This window comes from Lethenteron reissneri, chromosome 42, assembly GCF_015708825.2.
Source record: "Lethenteron reissneri isolate LAM-NWPU_2019-01 chromosome 42, ASM1570882v1, whole genome shotgun sequence".
NCBI lineage: Eukaryota > Metazoa > Chordata > Hyperoartia > Petromyzontiformes > Petromyzontidae > Lethenteron > Lethenteron reissneri.
This window is the reverse complement of record NC_083820.1, coordinates 6,497,585-6,523,564: the sequence shown is the minus strand read 5'-3', so window position 1 is coordinate 6,523,564 and position 25,980 is coordinate 6,497,585. Positions and strand designations below refer to the sequence as shown.

The window sequence follows — 25,980 nt, the reverse complement described above, 5'->3', positions numbered from 1 at the left end:
CCCCTGCAGCCACCAGAGGTCACCGGCTGACCGCGGCGTTTTATAAAAAAAAAATGCAAAACGATTCTCGAATCGAACGACAGTCGTGGTTCATGACAAATCACCAGGGAAAGTTGCCGACGGGCGGGGGCAAATACTTTCACCCCCTAATTCCCATTCCACGCGTGTTTTTGTAAGATTCTAAACAACGAAGCATCGCCAAAAAGTTTGTACCAAGAATATCAGCTGCTCCAAAATACAGGTTTTTTTTGGGGGGGGTTGGGGTTAGATCGCGTATTTTATGTGTCGTTAAACCCGACACAGCTAATTAGTAAGGTTTGTCACGTAAACAGAACATGCCAATTCGTTTGTAGTACAGCACACTGGTGTGTTGGAGAGCCAAGCCACAACATTTACAATCAGGCTTGTCACCTGATGATGCTCGTTGTAATTACTGGCGAAACGTCGTGCTCAATTGTAAATGTTGTGGCTTGGCTCTCCAACACGGTGTGTGCTGTACTAGTAGTAACGAAATTGCAAGTTCTGTTTACGTGATAGACCTTATTAAGTGGCTGTATTGGGTGGTGGCGGGTTTAACGACACATTTACGCGATCTAACCCAAAAACAAACCTGCATTATGGATGACATTGGTCGCGAAAGCCTACGCGTTACATATCCGCTGCTGTTGCGAACTCAAGTGTACACCTGGCTGTCCGATTGAGCTGTAAGAAGTTAACGCCGTGTTTTCAAGCTTCTGGCTTCCCCCGAGGCACCAATGAAGTGATTTTTTTTTAAAGGAAAAATAAACGGTTTATCACACTTCTGCCTCTTGGCTCGCTTGGAAATCACTCATCGGGCAACCGCATTCAAACGGCTGGGTTACGCACAACGGAGGTGGGCTGTTTGAGACGGCCGGGTGGTGGACACGCCGCAGAAGCTGCCTTACAGAGGAGTCTGAGACGGTCGTGGTTTAGATATCTCGGGATTTATTCCCGAGAAGCCCATTCCCAGGTGGGTCCACACACGCGCACACCCCTGGCGTGGTGACGGCAGCCGGAGTCCAGCAGTGACCCCACAGGTAACGATCCGCTCCGAACTCTCCTCACCGACCCCCCCCACCAACGCTCCTCGGCGCCCCCTCGATTTGCACGCCCACCGGCGGTCGGGCGAAGGAAGACGCGACACAAACGTCGACCAGTCATCGATGGGCGTTTTGGAAAAACTCGATGAACCACAACCACGAGAGTTAATGGTTCGGAAGGTAGTTTTGTCAACGGTTAGGTGGATTCAAGCGGGTGAATCGTTAAGTGATTGTGCCGCCACCTGCGGGGAGATGATACAAAATTACCAGACGCCGACTGCCGAATATTTGATAGAAGCTGGCATCATAGTCTCTCCGTGTTGGGTTATTATCCTCCCCATTCAAACCCCAGGAAGTGGGTTGGGAATATCATACACACAAGGACAAGTGATCGCAATTACCTAGGAGCCACAAATAAATAACACTCCGTTGTTATTCTACAAGTCGGCGTTCGCCCTAGCGCGAGTTTTTGTCGTGAACAAATCTGCGTGCAGAGTTTTCGCGAAAAAAAATCCTCGTCCAAATGACGCCGATGAAACGTTTCTGCTTGTTTAACGGCGCGCGGTGGGGAGAGTGGGCAGCGGGGAAAGAAATAACGCAAACCGAGCCCCCGTGGCAAGGCCCGATTAACGTGGGGGGGGGGGGAGGGGGGGGAATTGCAGCCTGGAGCCTCAGATTTTGAGAGAATGCCCGACAAACATACGTTGTGAAATGCAAAACGGTGTAATTTGGTATTTGAAGCTATAGTGTTACTGTGAGTGTTAAGGTTTCTGTGCCGGATTAAAATAGTTGTGTTAGTATTAACGTTTATCTTTGCGCATATGTATTTCGTCTATATATGTCACATTTCAAAACTAGAACTGAATAAACCAAGGTGAATAACAATGGGCACCAGGCATGTCGTGGTGTTGAAACAGGGAATGGATTGCATTTACGAGGGGGCACACCTCCAAAACTATAACAGTCCCCCAAAAACTTCATCCGGGCTTGCCCGATGAAAAAAACACAATTGGTCCGTGGGGACGTCACGTGATCCCGGCATCATAGCCAATCCCACAGTAGATGTGTGACGATTGGCTACTCAGGGGGGAGGGGGCAAACATTAACGATTACGTGGCATCGCACGTGCTGATACGTTTTTGAATTCTACATTCTACTTGGAAATGCTGTAATTTCCTGTGGACGCCTCACTTCCTGTTGACCTACCCACCCCACCCCACCCCCCCTCTCTTTGATTGGCCACAGCTGTGTATAAATTGAGGCTGGTGAAACAAGTAGGAAGCAGTTTCCACAAGACCTCCAAACAACGGGATCATAGGTCCTGAGCCGGATCCCGAAACATGGCTTTAAAGCTGCAATTGAAAACTATACATCGGCAATTACATGTTTTATTAATTGATCATAAATTACTGCAGCGCAAGTGTGGGATATAAAAGTAGAATCCGCAGACCAGCCGTTAATAATATGAAGCCTTGAGGCAGCGTATAAAAAGTTATTTAAATAAAAGTCCTATTTATGCTATTACTTCGCAGAGCTAAGATCAAATCAACGCTTGTTTGGGCACCGTGATGATGCCACCTATGTTTTGTCATTGACGAAATTCTACGAAACTACATGGGGTCTACGACATCTTCCCAGCTACACCGAGGTCGATGCGGGCGTCTCTCGCTTACAAAAAGCCGCATCTTAAATAGAAACGCGTGCTAATAAAATGCACAAACCTCCGGATGTCGTTACAGCAAAGTCCGTGTAAGATATCTCAAAGCTATAAAAAAAAATTGCGTTTATTTCAGGAAAGTAAAAAAAACAGGAGTCGTCTTACTCCTGTCCCCGCGCGGGTGTTAGGGGAGTTTGGGATAAATCACGGAGCGCTAAGCTGGCACCGCGTGGGATATATCTTCAGGAGGTCCAGTCCCCGGGATAGCTCCGGATAAAACGAAGCCCTGGGAAGCAAACTGCGCGGTCATGTCTTGACCGCAGGAATGTGACGTCGCTTATAAATATTCTCTCGTCAAATTCTATCGTAGATTTTTTTTAATTAATGTATTTTCTTTAGGCTGGAATATGTGAAGCCCTCTTGTTTCGTTTTGCCTTTTAGGCTCGTGAAAACAAATATCAATAATGACGATTATAATGAAAACAGTAATAATAATCATAACAGTGTCCACTCCCAAATAAAAGTTGTCCGCTCCTAGTTGCTGTCGGGGATTTGCGTTTCGAGGAATTTTTTGACGTCAATCATCTCCTAATGGGACACAAGGGGAAAGGGAAGAGAAATAATCACAATCGCTCAGACAAAAATCAAACATTTAGGGCACGATCCACACCTCAGTGAACGTGGGGGTTTTTTCATCAGACTTGTGGCTGCAATGCAATCGAGTAGAACGTTGCGTGCGAGCGAGTGATTGAGCAAACGTGAGAGTGAGCGAGGGAGTAACTGAGCATTCACACGAATGAGCGACTAAGCCATCGGAAGATGGTTTAGCAAATCGCCACTCTCGCCAACTCTTGCATGGATGGGAGGGATTGCTCAAATAAGATTGTGGGTGAGCGAGTGAGCGAATGAATGATCGATAATGAGGGTGGGTGAGCAAATGAGCAATAGTGCAAGCAAGTGACCGACCGATCATGAGAGATAGCGAGCGAGCTTGACCGCGAGAGTGGGCGAGTGAACGAGCGCTCTATTGATCACGAGTGAGCGAGCGATTAAGCTGCTGCCGTCGTTGGACAATCGTTTGGTCTCGTGCGTGCGTTAGGGGGGCTCGCTACCCCCCCCCCCGGTCCCCCCCCCCACACCTCCTGCGTGGACGAGTGTCCCAGGCCACGGTACGTCTTGAAGGTGACGGCGTCGGGGCCCAGGAGGGAGCGCAGCTTGTCGGCCGTGAGCTGCCCGAAGAGCGGTGGCACCAGGAGGTCCGCCTCGCCGTGGCACTGCAGGACCGGCACGCCGGCGTGCGTCCCGTCCGACTGTGGCCGCCAAACCAAAAGGACAAAGATGCCTTTAAATTTCGATTTAAAGCTTTCGTGACTGCAGGAATTAATCTTCTTGGTTCTTTCGGTAAAGTCACGTAGAAGGGAAATAATAAAATAGTAAAAATAAAACATAATAAAATAACTCTCACGACGTTTCGGCCACGACGCAAGCAGCCGTCCTCAGGTGAAGACAGCGTCTTCCCGACAGACCTGTTCTTCACCTGAGGACGGCTGCTTGCGTTGTGGCCGAAACGTCGTGATAATTATTTTATTATGTTTTATTTATATTATTTTATTATTTCCCTTCTACGTGACTTTACCGAAAGAACCAAGAAGACAAAGATGCCGTTGGCGCAGGTTGCTGTCGGCGAGCAACTGATGACGGTCAGAACTGCGCACCTAATCTCTTCTTTTTTTCTTATGGCTGATGTAGACGCAGAGCAACAACTACGATTTCACATCCAGGTGGTCAAGCCAGATAACCGCGTCAGGAGTAGCGGAGTGTATCGCTGCGACGTCTCCTTTGTATTGGTGGGTCGGGCATTGTGTCTGTTGTGGATGACCACAGTCGCACACTGGAAAGTTGTGAAATTTTCCATTTGTGCAGCATGGTTTACACGGATGCAGATTAAGGTAGGCCATGATAAATACCAGGGACTTTCTCTGTTGGGTCTTTCACAATGGGGAGCCGCAGGCACACCTAATGAGCGAGGCCGTATGGACCTGCACCAACTTCTGCCCGGCCACGTTTTGTCTCCCTAGTGCTGATGATGTTCCCGACACACCGCACGAGGTGTCAATGTGTAAAGCTGAGTCGACCTAACTGTATACACAAAGACAAAGATGCCCCGTGTAGCCTTGAGCAAACTGTCGAGGCAAGTGCCGCTCGCGGAGCCCCTGAGGGGTCGGTGTGGCCAACACCATGCCCAGCTTCCTTTGTCTGGGCACAGCTACTCAACCTAGCAGAGGCCCAGGGGACTGGGTGAAATATTTCGCTACTGTTATTGGTCACGAGCAGGAATTTCCAAGTAGTCTATTCGCCGCCGGGCTCGTAGCGCAGTGCGCTAACCGCTGCGCCACCGCTCGCCCGACGACCGCACACGTACGGACACAAGTAAGAACAAAGGTCCCCCGTGTAGCCGCTAACAGACTGTTGTGGCAAGTGCTGTTAGCGAGGTGTGCATGGTGCACGAGGAGGCGGTGTGGACAGTACAACAAAAGTATGCGGCCCTTGCCCCACCACCTTCTCCAACCATTATATAAACGGAGTGGTAGCTCCTGCAATCTCTCATTTACTTGATACAGCTGTCGTGGCTGTGATGGTCCCACCTGAAGACGGAAGCTTGTGTTGCCTCCGAAACGTCGTGATTTTTATTTTTTATTTTATTTTACTTTTTTAATGTTTTACCTACGTGACTTTACCGAAAAAAACCTAAGAATATAGTACAACACCTGTGTTGTTCTGTCTCCCCACCGCGGATGTTGACACACTGCACCAGGCACTCACAAAAGTTACCGCGTACGGTAATTGTGTTTGACGGTGGTGATGGCGGTGATGTTGGCGGCGGTATTATTGGTGGGGATATTGCTGATGGTGGTGATGGAATTGGTGGTGGTGATATTGGGGATGGAATTGGTGATGGCGATATTGGTGATTGATAGTGTTGGCGATACTGGTGATGGTGGCGATGGTGATGTTGGCGATGGTGGTGTTGGTGATGGTGGTGTTGGTGATGGTGGTGTTGGTGATGGTGGTGTTGATGTTGGTGATACTGGTGATGGTGGCGATGGTGATGTTGGCGATGGTGGTGTTGGTGATGGTGGTGTTGGTGATGGTGGTGTTGGTGATGGTGGTGTTGGTGTTGGTGGTGTTGGTGATGGTGGTGTTGGTGGTGGTTTTGGTGTTGGTGATGGTGGTGTTGGTGGTGTTGGTGATGGTGGTGTTGGTGATGGTGATGTTGGCGATGGTGGCGATGGTGGTGTTGGTGATGTTGGCGATGGTGGTGTTGGCGATGGTGGTGTTGGCGATGGTGGTGTTGATGATGGTGGTGTTGGTGGTGGTGGTGTTGGTGGTGTTGGTGGTGTTGGTGATGGTGGTGTTGGTGATGGTGGTGTTGGTGATGGTGGTGTTGGTAACGAGGGTGTCACCTGTGTGAACGAGTCTCGGAGGGGCAGCCAGCAGCTCAGAGCCACCACCCCGCCCAGCTTGTGCCGACTTGTGAGCGCCGTGTAGAGAGACAGAGCGCCACCCTGTGCGCGCCACAACCCGTGCAGCACAACACACGCCATTGCACACCGCAACACACGTATATCACGCCAAGCGTGCATCTTGAAACACGCGTGTCTCGAAATAAGCGTCGCAATGGGCGCGACGTGCAACGTCTAACGCACGAGGCACGTGTGGAAGACAGACGTCCTCGTGGTGCTGAAGAAAGCTCGTGAAAGGGAATGACAGCGCAGATAAGGTGCGCGGGGTGGGTGCGTGCGACGGCTGCTGTACCTGTGAGAATCCGGCCAGTACGATGCGGTGAGACGGGATCCCGGCTTTAATCTCCTGCTCTATCAGACCCCGCACTAGAACAAACAAACACACACACACATATAGGGGGCATGCACAACGATGAAGATTCCCTGTATAGCCTTAACATACTGTTGGGGCAAGTGCTACTAGCGAGCACCTATGAAGGCCGGTACAGTACACAAAGGGATGGGTGGGCCAGCACCACGCCCGACCGCCTGTTACCCGAGTAGTGATGTTTACACATCGCACCAGGCACTCATTTGAGGCTGAGTCGACCTAGGGCAGGCACAGGTCGAGTTCAAATATTCATCACTGGTGTTGGCCGTGAACGGGCCGAAGGGTTCATACCGCAACGTGTTAATAACCACGCTGCCGCTCCCCACAAATAGTCGTACATACGCACACACACACACGTACACAATCACAGCCACATTGCCGATCCACTGTGCCATCAGACAGACAGCATAAGGCAACGTCCAGACAGGAACCGAGCGCTCGAGTGATACTCGGGCTTTGCCCCTGCGCCTCTTTAACCTGTCAGCCACTCGCCGCACACATTCTACACAAGAAATCCATCGTAAATATTATTACTGTGGATTGGCAAAGGAGCTGTGAATTTGCATTAATCACCAGCGAAACGTCGTACTCAAATTGTAAATATTGTGGGTCTCTTCACCCAACACGCCGGGTGTGCTGAAGTAGTTTTGTTTACATGACAAAATTTGGTTGTGTCGGGTGGTGGTGGTGGGTTAACGGCACAATTATATTCATGCGATCTAACCAAAAAACACTTTACTATGAATAATGTTGGTTGCAAAAGCCTACGCGCTAAACATTCATGATTAAGACGAACCGGTCTCGGCCGCTCTCTTGATCCCATCCTCGTCCTCCGTTGCGTCAGGGCTCAGGCCGATGATGTCGAACCTGTGCCAGGGATCATAATTTGAGAGCCAAAGGTCACTCACCGGCGAAAAGGTCAAAGGTGATGGACTCCATTTCAATTCACACATTTGTCACACAAGATTGCTTTAGATTTATAGACACAGAGGGGGGAACCACAGACTAAGCTGGACGTCAGCCGTAAGAACCGGCACCATCAATATTACCAGCTCCAACAATGAGTATTTATGAGTGTGGCAGGAGCGCCCGCAGAAAACCCACAAGTGCAAGGGAGAAACAATCTATCCCCCGTCCCACCCCCATACAATTTGGAGATGAATCCGCCTGTTCTGCTGCCATCTCCTGGCGAGCCAGGGTGGCCGCTGGATCCAGACCGTGAACCTCTTGCAACGAGCGGTGAATGCGCTACTGCTGGCCCACGTTATCAGGTGTGTGTGTGTGTGCTTTTGTATTTGTAGGGAGCGATAGTTTAACAGTTAACATGCTGCGCTACGAACCCGGCGACCCGAGGTCGATTCCCGCTCATGGCCAATAACAGTGACGATTATCTGAACCGGTTCAGGTCTCCCTTAGGTCGACTCAGCCTCAAATGGGTATCTGGTGCGGTGCGTCAACATCGCTACTGGGGAGACAAAGGCGGCCGGGCATGGTGATGGCTACCCACCCCCTCGTGTGCCATCCCGGCCTTCATAGGTGCTCACTAACAGCAACTTGCCCCAACAGTCTGTTAAGGCTACGCGGGGGATCTTGTCTTTGTCTCTTTGAGTATTAATGTCATGGCGCTTTGAATGGCAAATTTGTGCCAGCAAGGCACCACATATAAAATTGACTTGACTATGTGTGGGCCGTTGTGTAGTGGTTGTCGCATTGCGCTATTAACCCAGCGACCCGAGTACGATTACCGCTCGCGACCGATAACAGTAGCGAATATTTGAACTAGTCTTGGGCATCTCCTAGGTAGACTCAGCCTTAAATGAGTACCTAGTGCGGTGTGTAAACATCAGTACTGGGGAGACAAAGACGGCCGGACGCGGTGCTGGCCACCCACCTCCTCGTGTGCCCGTGCCAGCCTTAATAGGCGCTCGCTAGCAAGAGTCTATTAAGGTTATACGGGGGATTTTTTGTCTTTGTCTTGTTGCTGTGTGCGCGTATCCGTGCCTTACCAAGACGGCATTATCTGTCGCAGGTTGAGCGTGACCGGCATGAGAGGTCTGCGAATGAAAGAAGAAGAAGACGACGAAGAAACAGAATAAGAAGAAAAAAAAGATAATAACAACATGAACAACGTTATCATAAAGCCACTCGTAACAACGACGACGACAACAAATTCGATTTCAATGTACACAGCATCTACATGCAACCGCATCTCCAGACACTTAAAAATAATTGCCAGACAACTAAACGAGGGTAGGGAGTGGTTGAGTTGGTGGGGGGGGGGGGCAGGCGGGGGTGGGGTCATCACAGCAGGGAAACACGGGAGAGAAAAGAGACACCAAGCAAACCGAGACCCAGCACCAACATCAACGACAACAACAAGTGCAATGATCATCCCCAGGGGCAACCGGGACAGCCGGGGCAGCACTAAAGAGTCCAGGCGGTGGCAGAGGTTGGCAGTATCCAAATTACATGAAATCTAAATATATTACACTGGTCAACACACTTTTTCTGGCAAAAGGTATTCTAACGGGTTTAAGGTAATTTTGGGGTGCTGATTCCAAATCTGGCATCAGTTTTTGTCTATCACATCAGGTTTTCGAGATATCAAATATTGCATTTTCAATAAAAACTGCAGAAGAAAAATATTAAATAAATGTGGATATCTACATAAAATGATATTATAAACACACTATCCTAAAAATACAGCACCATATTTTAACACTAAAGCAGTCACTGACTCGCAACAACTTGCAATCATAAGTGACAGAGTTAATTTCAGGTAAAATCAATGAAAGTGGGGTATGCCAATAGCATAAAATGAGATGTGATAGAGCAAATCTGAGATCAGATTTGGAATCAGCACCCTGAAATTAGTCTAAAACAGCTGCAAAAGTCCTGGCCAGAAAAAAATCTTTTTTGTTTGTTGACCAGTATTATATCATTCCATTTGTACATTGTAATTGGTATCTTCATTACACATCTCAATGTAATTGGTAACCTATCCACATTACACTGCTCTAGTAGTTTGTAATTTTAATGTGTTTTGCCCATCTCTGCCAAGGATATCCTTGGGAGGGGGGGGGGGAGGCCGGATCCCATTCACCACCAAGTCTCACGATTCCCAGCCACCCCTGGGCTCCCGGACACAGCGAGTCAGAATCAGAATATTTATTGATACTGTAGGAGGAATCCGATGAGCTATGAAGCTATTTTTCCACACATGTCCAGTAGCCGTTAATCTCAGTAGTGACCATTGAACAGGGAGCTCCCCGCTCGCGGACCTGGTTCTACTTATAACAACGCATACGGTTGAAAGTTGCGATCCTAAAACGTTGTAAGAGAAAACGAAAGCAAATATCGGAGTGAGACCGTAACTTGACGAACAGACCAATATCGTACACTCTCTTACTCACTCGGGAGTTACGATAAAACTCCCATCTTGAGACAAACTTAGGACATTGTTGCGACATCCTAAGTTGGGTTCTGGTTTTCCTGACTCCAAACCGACCAGCACTCACCTTGATCTGGAAGAACGCCGGCGAACAGAGTGGAACAACGCAAACGTGCAGAGTAAACGATTAAACTAAACAATTTTTTATTTTACCAGGTGAGGCCCACTGAGCTATGCAGCTCTTTTTCAAAAGTGACCTGGCCACAAATAATCGCTCAACAAAGTGGCTCATCGCGTGGAAATATATAGCAGCCAAACGCATTTTTATTCTAAATGTGAAAGGGAAAAATGGGAGGACCCGGAGAAAAATCCACGCGACCACGGGGCGAGACATGCAAACTCCAAATACACAACAGGAGTCAGGGTCGGGATCGAATCCATGACCTCTTGCATATCAGGCGAGTCAGTAAACATCTTGCCACCATGGCACCCATACAGAGGGACACCCGTGGGAGAGGGCGGGCAGAGGGGGGGGCGGCGGGTGTTGCCGAGACATCACTCACGCGTGCGGGCAGACGTATTTGATGTGCGGCGACTTGAATTCGGACAGCACCTCCGCCCAGCCGTGGCTACCGAAGGAAAAAGAAAAAAACAGGATGTCCATTTAAGGCAAAGATACGACCAACCCCACTGGGTGACTGCTGTCAGGAGGCCATGTGGCAGCAGTAAAGCAAGTAGGTCTACGGTCAATCTGAGTGGGGGGGGGGGTTGAGTAAAATTGGCAATTTGTGCCGGGCCTCACACAAAACAGGGCCTCAAAGTATCCATGTAGACGGTGGAAGGGGACACGACTCGGTGTTCTGCACCAGGCTTCTCGATGGCACCGAGTGAATATCGTGAACACATCTGGGTGGAACTTTGAGTGCTCGCCGCTCGTATGCATGGCGGTTTTTCTCCGGGTACTCTGGTTTTGTTTAATCTTCCACGAAGGAATTGGCCAAATATTCCAATGCAGGACCTTCCTGAAAAAAGTTTCTTTGAAACCCATTGAGGCTTTCATGGGTAAAGGGCAATATTTTTTTCCTGAATGTCAAAGTGAATCCCTACTTGGTGGTGCACGTCTTTGATGGCTGTCCTGAGCCAGCGGTGGAAATTCCATATTCCCATGGTGGGATCCATTCTCTTTGCAGGATGATCATTCCTGACAACCCCGCTCGGAGTGGTGCAGTGTCAGTTTGTACCCATTTTAGCCACTCTAGACGGATGAGGATGATGATCGTAGCATTCGTGGATTATGATGATGATAATGATGATTACAATATGACAAAGATGATTAATATTCTGATGATGGATGGATGTTCATTCACTATTGATAATGCTGAAAATGGTTATTCATGATGATGCATAATGATTCAACAATAATCGTTCCGATGATGGTGATGATTCAATGATGACTATTTAGCCACGATGATTCTGATGACGTTGATGACGAAGATGATTCAGCAATGATGATCTTAGTGGCAAACAGGACAGGAGTTGCTTAACTGTTGACCAGGTCTGGAACCCGGAACCTCTTGCCCAGGGGCTCTGCTGCTCCACCACAGCTTTGTAATTAACTTTGTAATTATGTTGCAGACAATGATACTCAGAAGACAAAGATCTCCTGTGTAGACTGAACAGACTGTTGGGGACAAGTGCTGTTAGCGAGCACCTGCGAAGGCCGGCACGGCACGCAAGGAGCGTGGGCGGCCAGCTCCATGCCTGGCCGCCTTTGCCTCCCTCGTAGCGATGTTTACACATAGTATTAGGTACTCATTTGATGCTGAGTCGACCTCGGGGAGGCCCAGGACCGGTTCAGATAACCATCACTGGTGTTCGCCGTGAGCGGGAATTGAACTCGGTTCGCCGGGTTTGTAACGCAGCGTCGCGCTAACGACTACACTACCGCTCCCCACCAGAAAAGACAAACGCGCACACGCGTTAAACCCGATACCATTCTCAACAAATTCAGGCTGCGTAGATTGAGAGTTCAAATGAACCCACACATTCAAATGTAATAAATTTTGATCGAAACAATCTTCCCTGTAATAGTAGGTTTTTACCCTTTTAACTGGTACAAAACTGACACCTTTATTCAAGGCATCATGTTTGCAATGACCACAACACAAGTAGTCAAAAAAGCAAACAAAAAGAAGCAACTCTGATAAGGATGATAATATGCACTGTCCTTGAAGTTGATTGGCCCACACCCGAGACGGCTTTCTTTAGAGCCTAGTCCCCATTGGTGTAGGGCCAGATGACACCAGAAGGCGTAGGTACACCAATGGGGACTAGGCTCTAAAGAAAGCCGTCTCGGGTGTGGGCCAATCAACTTCAAGGACAGTGCATATTATCATCCTTATCAGAGTTGCTTCTTTTTGTTTGCTTTTTTGACTACTTGTGTTGTGGTCATTGCAAACATGATGCCTTGAATAAAGGTGTCAGTTTTGTACCAGTTAAAAGGGTAAAAACCTACTATTATATTTTGCCACTGGTAAAAGAGATCTCATAGTGTAAATAATCTTCCCTGTGTTCATATTTGTGGAATGTAAATCCCCACATGCCACCGCCTGTGCTCAGATGAATGGATAGAGGCTCAGTGTGTAGCTTTGGGCACCAGCCCCTAATCATATTACCTTAAAGCAGATTAGTGGCGCAAAGGCTCCACCCATCCACAGTAGCAGCGGTAGTAATCTCGCCATCGTACACACAGCGCCATGACTGTGCGCTGTGTGTACTGTGCGTACTGTGATATGAGTGCGTGTGCTGAATGTGATGTGTGCGCCGAGTGTGCTGCGTACTGTGCACCACGTGCGCGGTGTGTGATGTGCGCGTCTGTGTGCTACGTGACGTGTTCGACTGCGTAGTTCACTGTGCGGTCGGTATGTGTACCATGTGTGTATATTCCGTGTGTACTGTGTGTATATTCCAGATGCATTGTGTGCTGCACAGTGTGTGCGGTTCACACTCGTTGTACCACGTGGTTCGATTAAACCCTGGAGTTGGTATCTCAATTGAGCCACACACAGCGTTTGGAGCTTTATATCCATGGTATTGGTTATAAGCCCGTAACAATTCCACTTATTTATCCACAAATTCTAAAAGAGTCTAATACGAGTACTCCAGAGGGTGCTGCTGCATCGGGATGTTCGTCCGACTAATGCCAAAGGAAACTGGAGGACCTGGAGAAAACCCACCATGCCTCGGGGTTCCGACAAAGGTCTTGGGCTGAACTGGTCCAGAACGCGGCCACCACAATGCTCAAGCGAGCTTCATTACCATTCCTATAATAAAATCTCTGCATTGGCTTTTTATAAAATTTCGGCTACAATTTTAAGTAGTGCTGTTAACATACAAGGCCTTAAATGGCCTCGCACCATTTTACATTCAACGGCTGAAACACCTGGGCATACCGTCACTACCTCTCCGATATTCTGGTTTATATCTGCTCCACGTATCGAGAACTAGACTCTGCACCTGGGGTGACCGAGCTCTTGCATGCGCTGCGCCAAGACGACAGAATTCCCTCTCCACCAGTGGTGACACAGGCGAGCTCATTCGCCCCGTTTGTGTCTTCTCTCAAGACTCAGCTGTTTCGCCTGGACTATACTTCCCGAGTCCCACAAATCGCCGCGTGATCTACCATCCCTGTCCAGCGGTGGCTAACGGGCGTGCATCGCTGGCGCCGCCGCCACCGCCACCCCTGGCTCAACCGACGAAGGGGACTCTCATGGTATCAAATCGAATTTCTTTTAAGAACCGATTTCTGTGTTCAGTTTATTGTCCTTCCCCCGCACCTCCGATCAGCACAGTTGGCTACATGCATACATATGAATCTTGAGCACATTCGTAGCAAATCTGGGCCATTACCGCGCAAGGCTATCGTCACGAAAAGGCGCTGCTTTTCACAGACGGGTACTGGTCTGCGGTCGTAGTCTCACGGGTGACGGTGCCACGTGGCTTGACCCGATTCGGTAATTTTTGGCGAGGAATGTTCAAAACTGGTGGGAATGGACGGTGAAGCCGGCACGCACGCGGTTTACTCTTTTTTTCGAGCAAATGCCACGGGGTCTTTTAACGTCCACCGTGAAAGCAGACGGCGCGGCATTAACCAGGGGTGGTCGCTGGGCTAGAACCGCGTGAACCTCTGCAACAAGCGGAGGATGCGACACCGCCTGGCGGTATCATTGATGATGATGGTGACGATGGTAAGACGGCGTTTGCCACGTACCCCGTGTCTCCAAGGCCATGGAGAAAAATCACCTGGAAGAGAACGAGGGGGGGGGATGGAAGGAAAAAAAACGTGGCGTCAGAAGTTTCGGTGGCAAAGAACTCACGACAAACGAAGGCACCGATGATCATTCCTTCCCCGTCGCTCGCTCAAAAGCTTCAACAATAAAATCAACAACTTGCAATTGTAATGCGGCTAGAACATAACAAACGCCATCTCAGAGGACAGAAATACACACGGAGAGCGGGAGGGAAAGGACAAGAGACAGAGAAAGTGAAGCAGAGAAAGGAAGTAACTCACACACCCAAAGCACGCACTCGCTTACCTACCCACTCGCTGAATCACCCACACACGTACCCACTCACTCAGAAACCCACAAACCATCTCATTTATACCCTTCTGTGAATGTACATCAAGGAATGTGCCAAATTGTGTTTTTTCTTTTTCCGTGTTGATTCATTTTGCTTACTTGACGAAACGCTAACGGTGACGAACGCCGACTGCCAACGCTCCCAATTCCACCGCCGCTCGGCCGATTCTTTTGCGTTTCCTTTCCCCGGAAAAGGGTGACCTCCATAACACGGAGCAACGTTCACCAGCACCACATCCCGTAGTCCCATCACAGAGCCCACGACCCATCACACAGCCCACGGCCCTTCACACAGCCCACGGCCCACCGCACAGCCCACCACACAGCCCAAGGCCCTTCACACAGCCCACGACCCATCACACAGCACACGGCCCATCACATCCCATCATCCAGCACATACCTCGTCGTCCAACCAAATTAAGTGAAAAACCAGTCCAGTTAGCAATGTGTCATTATTATTGTTGTCGGGGGCGCCGCGGTGGCGAGATGTTAACTGCCTCGCCTGGAATGCAGGAGGTCGTAGGTTTGATCCCAACCCTGGCACCTGTATATTTGGAATTTGCACGTTCCCTCTTCCCGTGGTCACGTGGATTTTTCTCCGAGTCCTCCGGCTTTTCCCTCCACGTTCAGGAAAATGAGATTTAGAGTATTTGGCTGCAACAAACCGCTTCATTGAGCTATCATTTGTGGCCAGGTCACTTCTGAAAAAGAGCTATATCGCACAGTGGGCCTTACCTGGTAAGATAAAAAAGCTAAATAGGTAATTAGTAACCATATTGAGACCATCGGCTAACTGAAATCGAGAAGCTAATTCGATCAAAGGCGACCGAAACCCGGATCTGAAACCTTGGAACTCAGTGGTGGTGGCTCTGAGTCTCCAACACGGCCATTATGAACACCCAGAGCCAGGCCAGCCACCTCTTCAGGGAGCACACTAAACTCAACTACACGCACGTTCATTCTAAATGTGGAGGAGAAAACCGGAGGACCCGGAGAAAAATCCACGTGACCGCAGGGAGAGACACATGCAAACTCCAAATATATAGCAGGCATCAGGGTCGGGATCGAACCCATGACCTCCTGTATACCAGGCGAGGTAGTTAACATCTGGCCACATAGTAGCCTCGCCTCCGAGTAGACGAGCGGTGTGGGTGCCTCTCCCCGGCAGAGCCCCACGGCTCGACACGGCGCTCGAACCGTATCTGACCGCGGCACGGCAGGCTCTACGTTGAATTATCGTGATTATAAAACCATCCGTGCGGATAAAGAGAGAAAATTGCAGTGGCTCTCCATCACGACGCAGTAGAAAACGAGATGTGTATTTCAGAAACGGGGCCTGTGGGAGGGCGGGTAGGCGGGTGGGTGGGTGGGTGGGCGTGCGGGCGGTTCTGGGCCGACGACGGTGAGAATTTACGACCATTATGAGCGTCGTCCAGGGTCGGCGGGGACGACCGTGATGAGGAAACATAAATAGGCTCAGCTCTGTCCCTCCACGGGACAGTAACAGCCACAAGGGCTTTCATTCATTGCCCCCCCCCCCCCCCCGAGCATTTTCCAGCTGCGCGTGCGTAAAACGTGGCGTTCTCCGTGCTCCAGTGCTTCATTTGCGTGCGCGCAATATCGGAGCAGTGGCCAAAAAAAAACGTAACACGTCTAACGATTGTATAATGATCGGGTATATAAACACACTTGAATGGAGTTGAACAAACGTCCCAATATAGGACCACAGAGCTTGGGAAACTGTTGGCACCGGCTGTGGCTGCTTTTCCGCTAGTCTGTGGTTTCCCGTGCCTCTGAATCATTCTCTTGCTCCCAGAGTGAACGAAAACTACGCACCACATTTTCATAAATTATTATTATTACTACATTGTAGCTCCACCTAAAAACATTTAGGGCGGACACCTAGCCTGGCTCAAACAAGCACTCTGAAAACACTGCCTTAGTGTCTCACGAGTCGTGTTCCCAGGGAGTGCAAGGTCATTGCTGTGGGGGAAACCAAGGGCTGACCGCAAACGTTGATGCATGACATCTTCGCCTGGCGTCGAGATGCATGAGCGCGCAGCGTCACTGCCAACACGGTCAAAGTGTGCCTGAACACAAGGGGTAAGAAACGCAAGGCACGCGGACCGAACACGACCCCACAAAACACATTTATTGATTTTCAACTAAATAAATGTTTCGCTATTTTTTTTTTGATTTCATATTTCAACTAAATAAATGTTTCGCTATTTTTTTATTTTACCATGTAAGGCCCACTGAGCTACATAGCTATTTTTCAGAAGCAACCTGGCCATCACAAGTCATAACCCAACGAAGTGGCTTATCACGTGTAAATTTATAGCAGCCAAATACTCTAAACGCACATTGTTTATAAATATGGAGGGAAAACCCGGAGGACGCAGAGTAAAAAGCCACGCGACCACGGAGAGAGAGAGAACATGCAAACTCCAAATATATAGCAGGCATCTGGGTCAGGATCGTTCCCATGACCTCCTCTCCTGTATACCAGGCGAGGTAGTTAACATCTCGCCAATGCAAATAGTTCATGAGAATTATTCCGAGTCGCAGGAACCACAAACAAGTGGGAGGGCAAACTGAACCGGTGCCAACAATTGCCTAAGCACTGTGGCCATACGTTGGGACATTTGGCCAACTCTACGAACTAGTGTTTATGCATGTGTGAGGAGACCAGAATACCCCAAGGGATAACACTGAAAGCCCCGCAAAGATGGATTTAAAAATATAATTTGCTGTACTCCCAGCTCCTGGCCACCTTGCAGCCCTGTGGTTTTGGGAGCTTTGCAAATCTCCATCTGATCCACCAACCCTTGCCTCCAAAACGCTGAAACACAGCCATGCGCATCCACTGCTGGATGAGGTGCCTCCCTACGCCATAATGCGAGTTGTGGAGGGGGGGGAGGTTAATTGACCATACTTTGACCAAGTTGGTCAATGCGGACTGGGGAAGGAGGCGAGCAATGGATGTTGCTGCGCCGCCAAAGCGCTGCCCACCGCGTGGCCTGTGACAACCTGGCACGCATGGTGCTCACCCATCCAAGCGCTGTCGGGGCTCAACCCTCTATTAGATTCCGAGAAATTACGAGGTGGTGCGATTCAGTTTCAGGCGCGCTGTTGTCAAACACGGTCAGTGTTCACGTGTCACCGGTGTCTTCCTCATTTCAGGGTGTAGCGCAACAACAACAACAAAACGACCTACGTAAAATATAACTTAGGCACTCTCTCCGGATGCTTATGGCGAGGGCCCATACGAGGTTAGCCACACACAAACATACATAGTGAGCGATTAAATGACGAGCGTTATTTATACAGGAGCGTCATTCACAAAAAAAAATCGCATTTCGCAACCTTGCACAAATTGCAACCCACAAAGGAGGGAGGTGCATATATTTTAAGATCTTTTCAGCCGAATTAATGAGCGTTTATTTTCATGCGGGAGTAAACTGGAATACCCGGAGAAACCCCACGCTTGCGAGGGAGCAACACTATCCCATACAGAAGCGTCAGATGATAGGAGTCCATACATTGCTCTACCGCCTTCTCCGGACGAACCAGGGTCAGAGGCTCCTCCTCGACGTCTATGGGAAGGAAGTTTCACAACATTTGTGCGATCCACAAACCCTCACCTCCCCAAGGTTGGATTACAGGCGTGTGCGTAGCCACCGCCATGCCAATGATCAGATCGCATTGAACTGGCCGATTCTCGTCAGATCTCTGAGGCTAGGCAGGCTTGAGGCTGGATCGTGCTTGGATCGGTGACCACCGTGAATATACCGGTGCTGTCAGAGCTGCGCACAAGAGGGCAGTGCAGCAAGATCCACTGCTGTGCCACGCGATGCTCCCCCATCTTTACCAACCAGCGCCGACAAGCATTGCAGCATGGTCGACTATCACCTATGGCTCGTATGGCACGGGGAATCCTTCTTTCAGCAATGGTTCGACCGGCAGAGGCAAGATCCCCCCGATAGCCTTTTACGCGCTGTTCGGGCAAGTGCCGTTAGCGAGCGCCGATGAAGGCCGGCACGGCGCACATTAAGGGGTGTTGTGTGGTCGGTACTATGCGGGGCCGCCTTTGTCTCCCAGAACACTCATGTTTACACACCGCGCCAGGTACTGATTTATGAGTCTACCCAGGGGAGGCCCTAGACAAGTTCACATTTGCCACTGATGTAAGCCGTGGCCTTGAATGGAACGGAGGTCACAAGGTTCATAGCGCAGTGAGCCAAGCACTACACGACCGCTAATACACAATTAATTGTGTATTAGTATTACTGAAGGTGCTTTGGTCTTAAGTGAAAGTTTTTTTGTTGATAAGGCCTATATTTTTTCATCCAACCTACCAGTTTTCTAAACACATTTCACTCAAATAAACGGCACTTTTTCTTCTTTAGCTAAAAAAACCCAAACCTAAATTTCAACTCAGCTATGGCCAAGAACGGTAGCCAGGATTGTAGCACAATTATTTACACTGTCCCCTCTAATCAGCTTCATGCCCTTATTATCCTCTAAGGCTAAATCAGCTCATGCAAATGTGAGCCCACAGTAGCCTGCTAAAAGTAGACCACCTCATCCGCGTTGCTTCCCCACCATTCCCAACTACGACGGCGATGTTTTGTAAAGTCCACAATGGACAGGTTGAAAATTACCAGTGAAATGAAGCCACGGATGGGTTAGTGCATGCTACGTGCGTTTTTGGGGTTTTTTAAAACTTCACCACCATCAGTTACGATAAATCCACTGCTGGATGAAGGGCTTCCCACACTGTGGGTGTCGTGGGGGTTATTTGACCATATTTCACCATGCTGGCCGGCACGGGTTGGTTAAGGTGGAGAGGCAAAGTGCGGTATAACAACGGATTGTACTGCACTGCCGCTCGTTGCTGCTCGCCACGGAGTCCCGAAGCAGTCTATAACACCGGCTTCATGCAAAGTGGTCGCCCTGGCATTGCGGAGGGTCGATGTGTCGGTGTCTAATCTCATATGGGCCATCAACCAGAAAAAGCCTACATGGTATTCGTGGGATGTATCCGACAATAACAACAAAGCGCTTTTGACCAAATGACTTGCAATGTGCCTAAAAATACGACAGCGCTTGCATATGCGAGCACCATTCACTGCAGATTGAATGTTAAACACCTCTCCAAATTTTGAAAGACTGTATTGTTAATTTAGATTTAAAGCTTTCATCACTGCAGGGATTAATACTCTTGGTTCTTTCGGTAAAGTCACGTAGAAGGGAAACAATAAAATAATAAAAATATAAAACAATAAAATTATCACGACGTTTCGACTGCAACGCAAGCAATCATCATCAGGTGTGAAAAACACAGCAAGAAAATTTTGCTGTGAGAATTTAATTGTTTTATATTTTTATTATTTTATTGTTTCCCTTCTACGTGACTTTACCGAAAGAACCAAGAATATGTATTGTTAATTGTTTAAGAGACGACCGATGAGACGTGAAGTGAAGCTCATGTAGTTTTACAAAGTGTGCCTAGCAGGTCAGAGTAAGAAGAAATAATTTAAGACGTGGTAACCGTGTGTGCCTGTGTGTGGGGGGTGAATATCTGAACCGACCCTGGGCCTCGGCTAGGTCGACTCAGCCTAAAATGAGTACTGTACCTGGTGTGCATAAAACATCAGCCCTAGGGGAGACAAAATCTGCTGTGCGCGGTGTTAGACAGCCACATGTGCCCATATAATAGGTGCTGCTCGCTACCAGCACGTGCACTAACAAATCTGTTCGAGGCTATATACGATACGGGGGGGGGGGGTCTTTGTCTTAAATGTGTTGTTCACCCTTGTGTCGTGATAGAGAGTGTGTTTTTCCCAGCCTCGGTCACACGTGGCACCCACCCGCTCGTTAAGAAAAGGCACCGCACTACGGAGTTTGACATTTGGGCTCGCTGATTAACTTATGTAAGCCACTGACGTCAATCGTTAATATTTAATTAGAGTTTGTGCTCGCACGGCTGCACAGAGTTAGTTATTCGTCCAGGATAGATACACGAAAAACGCACGCGTGTGTCATGCGCATACGAATAATAAGATAAAGTTATAGTGAAAAAATATATGAAGCAAACGCGTGCGCATTGAGACTCATTATACGACTCCATAGCTTGACTTATAGCTTTCGTGACTGCAAGAATTCATATTATTGGGTCAGATAGGTTCAAAGAAAATGACGAAAAATACAAAAAACTACGATGCTTTGATCGCAACACAAGTGGTCGTCTTCAAGGTAAAAAAACGTCGTAGTTTTTTGTTATTTTCTTTGAACCTATCTACGTGACTTTACCGAAAGACCCAAGAATATGAACTCCATAGCTGTCAACCCATACGGTTTACCCCGTATTCTTGTACAGGGGAATTTAGTTTGCAGGTCTATACGGCATACAGCCGTTTTGAATACGGGAAACATTTTTCTGTCTATTTGTTTGTGTTTCTCCCTTGTGATGGAACTTTGTAGGATGAACGTTTTAGAGTTATAAGGGCATGGGTGACCAATAAGTATGAATTGGTCTGTAATAAGGTAGGTACTGATAAGGGGGGTTGACAGGTATGTAGTGATAATAACAGTTTTTCCCCTTTTTTTCTGGCAACAAAACTGAAACCTTTTTACAAGGATTCATGTTTATATTAACCACAATACCTGTGGTCAGAATGCAAACAAAAAACACACTCTGATAATGAATGCATTGTCCTTGAAAATGATTGGTCCACACCAGAGACAAGCTTTCCTTAGAGCCCAGTCTCACACGGTGTTCGACCAGATGACGCCAAAAGGCGCACAACTCAAAGACAACGCACCATCAGAGTAATGAGGGCTCGGAGTAAAGCATCTACATCATGAGGCCTCCTTTGCCAGTACCAAAATAAAATAATAGGGTTTTCCCCTTTTTCTGGCAACAAAACTGAAACCTCAATCAATTTCAAGGACAATGCATGACATTATCAGTGTGTTTTTTGTTTGCATTCTGACCGCAGGTTTTGTAATTATTGTAAACATGATTCCTAGTAAAAAAAAAGGTTTCAGTTTTGTGCATAAAAGCATGCGGTCAGTGACGGTCAAGGGAATTAAGGGGACGGTGAGATCATCCTCCGAGGAGATGAAGCGATGAAATGACCTCGTGTGCAGCTGGTGCTGAAAGGATTGCTTGGGTAGGCTCTCTCATCCAGCAGTGGGGTGATCCTGGCTGCTGCTGAGGATTATTTATGAGCATGCCTTGCGAAACATTAAACATCACGAACGGCACACATATTACTGTAACGTCACCACAATATGCGTCTGCATGAAAGCAATTCGTGAGGCGCTCATACACAGGACACACATGGGTGGCCTTAGGAGCCAGTGATGGAAATTCCAGGTGCCTATGGCATGGGTCAACCAATTCAAAAGAGGACTGCTTCAAACCCAAGTGCTCAATTTATCGACCCGGGAAAGGGGATAAGATGATATGCCGAGTCAACTTCCTCACTATCTATGACCACGCATATATTAAATATTAATCTACGTATACTGCATTGCATCTGTTGACTCGGCAAATCCCGAGTCTCTACACTCTTACCCCAGGAGGGTCCTGATACATGTCCGATGTTTGGCTAATTAACCATTTTTTTTAAAGACTCCAACCAGACTTTGAATCAATTAGATCTACACGATCACGGCAGCAACGTTGCCTTAAGGACATCGCGGTTGTAGTCCGTGACAACATTCGACACGAATGTTCGTCACACACACACGCACCCACGATATCACAGACCCACAACAAACCAAACCCTCCCGCCGACTCACAACGGGCGAGGGTTGGTGGTTCACATTGCGAGGCTGACACAAAGACACAGACAGACACACACAGACAGGCACATAGACACACAGACAGACACACACACACACAGACACACACACAGACACACACACAGACCACACACAGACACACACACAGACACACACACAGACAGACACACACACAGACACACAAACACACACACAGACAGACACACAGACAGACACACAGAGACACACAGACACACAGACACACACAGAGACACACAGACAGACACACAGACACACACAGACAGACACACAGACACCCCCTCGCCCTCTTCTATAGAACCCGCGGATCACACCGCGGGAAGGTGAACACGAGCCGCCGCCACTCCATGTTACCTGGCACGCTCGCTCAGCCACGCTCACACGCTCAACCCTCTCTCTTCAGCTCCATTCTCTCAGCTCCATTCTCTCAGCTCCATTCTCTCAGCTCCACTCTCTCAGCTCCACTCTCTCAACCCTCTCGCTCAACTCCTCTCAGCTCACCCTCTCAGCTCAGCTCCACTCTCTCATCCCCCTCAGCTCAGACCCTCTCAGCTCAGACCCTCTCTCTCAACCCTCTCAGCTCACCCCTCTCGCTCTCTCAGCCCCTCTCTCTGTCCCTCTCACTCACCCCTCTCTCTCAGCTCACCCTCTCACTCACCCCCTCTCTCTCTCACCCCTCTCAGCTCCACTCTCTCAACCTTCTCTCACCCCTCTCTCTCTCTCACCCCTCTCACTCACCCCTCTCTCTCTCACCCCTCTCAGCTCCACTCTCTCAACCTTTCTCTCACTCACCCCTCTCTCTCCACTCACCCCTCTCTCTCACTCACCCCTCTCTCACTCACCCTCTCTCACTCACCCCTCTCTCACTCACCCTCTCTCACTCACCCACTCTCTCTCACTCACCCCCTCTCTCTCTCTCTCACCCCTCTCAGCTCCACTCTCTCAACCTTTCTCTCACTCACCCCCTCTCTCTCACTCCTCTCTCACTCACCCCTCTCTCTTTCACCCCACTCACTCCCTCTCACTCGCCCCTCTCTCTCACCCTCTCACTCAGTCTCTCACTCACCCCTCTCTCTCTCACTCACCCCTCTCTCTCTCTCTCACCCCTCTCTCTCTCTCCCCCTCTCTCACTCACCTCTCTCTCACTCACCCCTCTCACCCACCCCTCTCTCTCACCCTCTCACTCTCTCTCACCCTCTCACTCACTCACCCCTCTCTCACCCTCTCACTCACTCTCTCACTCACCCCTCTCTCACTCACCCCTCTCTCTCTCAGCTCCACTCACCGAGGCGGTGGCTCTCCTGGTCGCCGGTACGACGGCAGGGAGCGGCGCTGACATGTTATTGCCACACATACAAGACGCTTCGTTGATAAATTACTTCTCTTGTCACTGCGGTTATTGCGACGAGCAAGCCGCAATGTGTCTGTTGCTTATTTTTGTTGTTGTTGTGTTGATCTTTGTTGTTGTTGTTGTCAGCAGCGCGCTCCGCATGCGCGCGCGGCGGATAGAGCACGCGGCGAGTGATCTGCTGCCGTAGATTAACACAGCGACCCCTTCACGGCTGTCGTAAAGTGTTTTGAAGCCCGTGTCGTAAAACGCTCACGTGACGCTGTTTACTGAGACAAGGTGGGGGTGGAGGGGGCGGTGGTTGTGGCGGTTGTTGGTGGTGGGGTGGGGTGGTGGGGGTGGGGAGGTGGGGGGTGGTGGGGGAAGGAGGTGGGGGTGGTGGGGGTGGGGGAGGTGGGGGGGGTGGGGGGTGTGGGGGGTGGGGGAGTGGGGTAGGTGGGGGTGGTGTGGGTGGTGGTGGGGGTGGAGGAGGTGGGGGTGTGGGGGTGGTGGGGGGGGGTGGGGAGGTGGGGGGGTGGGGGGTGAGGTAGGTGGTGGGGGTGGGGGTGGTGGGGGAGGTGGGTGGTGGGGGGTGAGGTAGGTGGAGGGTGGTGGGGGTGGGGGAGTGGGAGTGGGGGTGGTGGAGGAGGTGGGGGGTGGTGGGGAGGTGGGGGGTGGTGGGGTGGGGGGGGGGGGGGTGGGGAGGTGGGGGAGGTGGGGGGGTGGGGGGGGGGGGTGGGGGGTGGGTGGTGGGGGTGGTGGGGTTGGGGTGGTGGGGGGGGTGGGGGGGTGGTGGGGGTGGAGGTGGGGGGGGTGGTGGGGAGGTGGGGGGGTGGTAGGGGGTTAGCAGGGACGTCACGATTCGGTGATTCCCGTAGTCGATTTAACTCCGGAATCGATTTCATTCCTTCATGCGTGGAACACTGCAGATCGATGCAAAATCGGAATATTTATTTATTTGTACTGGAGGAATCCGATGAGCTATAAAGCTCTTGTTCGCAGATGTCCAGTAGGGATGGGTCAGAACGTCAGAACAAACAAACCACGATAGGAGTTCAAAGTAGTATAGAAAAGGTAAACAAATGGCTTGAACAATATTTACTACTATAATGAGCCAAACATGTCTGTGTGTATTATTTGAGTCTATCGGTAAGGGGCCGTCCATAAATGACGTCACGCGATTTTGGACGATTTTGGACCCCCCCCCCCCCCATCGTCACGGCGTCACAAAAAGTCAGACCCCCACAAATATGACGTCACAAAGCTCTGCCCCCCCCTCTCCAAAAAAATTAAACATGCTTCAAATCGCTTTAAACTATTGTCATTGTAGTGCGTATTTAATGTGGCGCTGCACTCTGATGTTGTAGGAGAAAACATTTATTAAAAAGTCTATTTAATTAAGTAGAACGTGTTGTCTATATTTCTTTAAAGTTGCGCATTTTGATGTGACGTCACATTTCTCACCCCCCCCCCCTCGTCACACATCGTCACAAATGTCTGACCCCCCCCCCCCCTAGGTGCGTGACGTCATTTATAGACGGCCCCTTTTTATAATGCACGAATTTTTCGATGCATGTTGGATGCGCCTAATAATCGATTTAAGTATATCAATAGACCAATTAAGTGTGCAGTGGTGGTTATATTCTTAGGTTTTTTATGGTAAAGTCACGTAGGTAAAAAAATGTAATTAATAAAAGTAAAATAAAATAAAAATCACGACGTTTCGGAGGCAACACAAGCTTCCGTCTTCAGGTGGAACCGTCACAGCACGATTTTACTTTTATTATTGTTTTACCTACGTGACTTTACCAAAAAAACCTAAGAATATGAATCCCTGCAGTCACGAAAGCTTCAAATCTAGAACAGTGGTGGTTAATTTAGTAAATCCCCTTTGTTTAAGCGTTAAAAGCGATGTTTAACACTGAAACATGCATCGATTCTATGCCAGAAAAAGTTTATAATTTTCGATTTTCTTTGCCTCTCTACGAATATTTTATCACACCACGATAGATCCACATCAAAACAGATTGCACACGTAATCTCTACAACTGTGCAATCTAATCGCACTCGAAGCTATCGCTGAACAGATTTTTAAAGAAAACATTTCAACAATCAGATTCGTCGAAATCGAATCAATCGCAAAACGTGAAATCGTCACGTTCTGCTGAAAACCAATC

General features: G+C 49.1%; 2 protein-coding genes across 2 annotated transcripts in view; one reads left to right on the top strand and one right to left on the bottom strand.

The window, feature by feature from the left end:
• LOC133352917 (acyl-protein thioesterase 1-like) overlaps positions 1–30 on the top strand; it is a 21,158-nt gene extending 21,128 nt beyond the window's left edge. Inside the window, exon 9 of the mRNA XM_061568922.1 lies at positions 10–30. Coding sequence (XP_061424906.1) covers positions 10–30 — 21 coding nt within the window. The remainder of the gene's footprint in view (positions 1–9) is intronic.
• Positions 31–2,435: 2,405 nt separating this feature from the next.
• Positions 2,436–23,940, bottom strand: LOC133352903 (acyl-protein thioesterase 1-like). Its single transcript, XM_061568906.1, has 9 exons — positions 23,762–23,940; positions 14,274–14,305; positions 10,567–10,632; positions 8,619–8,666; positions 7,409–7,479; positions 6,535–6,608; positions 6,183–6,284; positions 3,858–4,028; positions 2,436–3,306 (listed from the first exon to the last, which is right to left on the bottom strand). The coding sequence occupies exons 1-9, from the start codon at positions 23,828–23,830 to the stop codon at positions 3,253–3,255; spliced, it is 687 nt and encodes a 228-aa protein (XP_061424890.1). The 5' UTR covers positions 23,831–23,940; the 3' UTR covers positions 2,436–3,252.
• Positions 23,941–25,980: the final 2,040 nt, after the last annotated feature.

Bases quoted from the DNA above. Each gene is read 5' to 3' on its own strand.
- LOC133352903 (XM_061568906.1), bottom strand. From the start codon at position 23,830: ATGTGTGGCAATAACATGTCAGCGCCGCTCCCTGCCGTCGTACCGGCG. The intron at 7,480-8,618 runs GTAAGGCACGGA...TCCCTGGCACAG, and splicing joins CGACAGATAATGCCGTCTTG to GTTCGACATCATCGGCCTGA. The intron at 6,285-6,534 runs GTACAGCAGCCG...TGGCGCGCACAG, and splicing joins TACTGGCCGGATTCTCACAG to GGTGGCGCTCTGTCTCTCTA.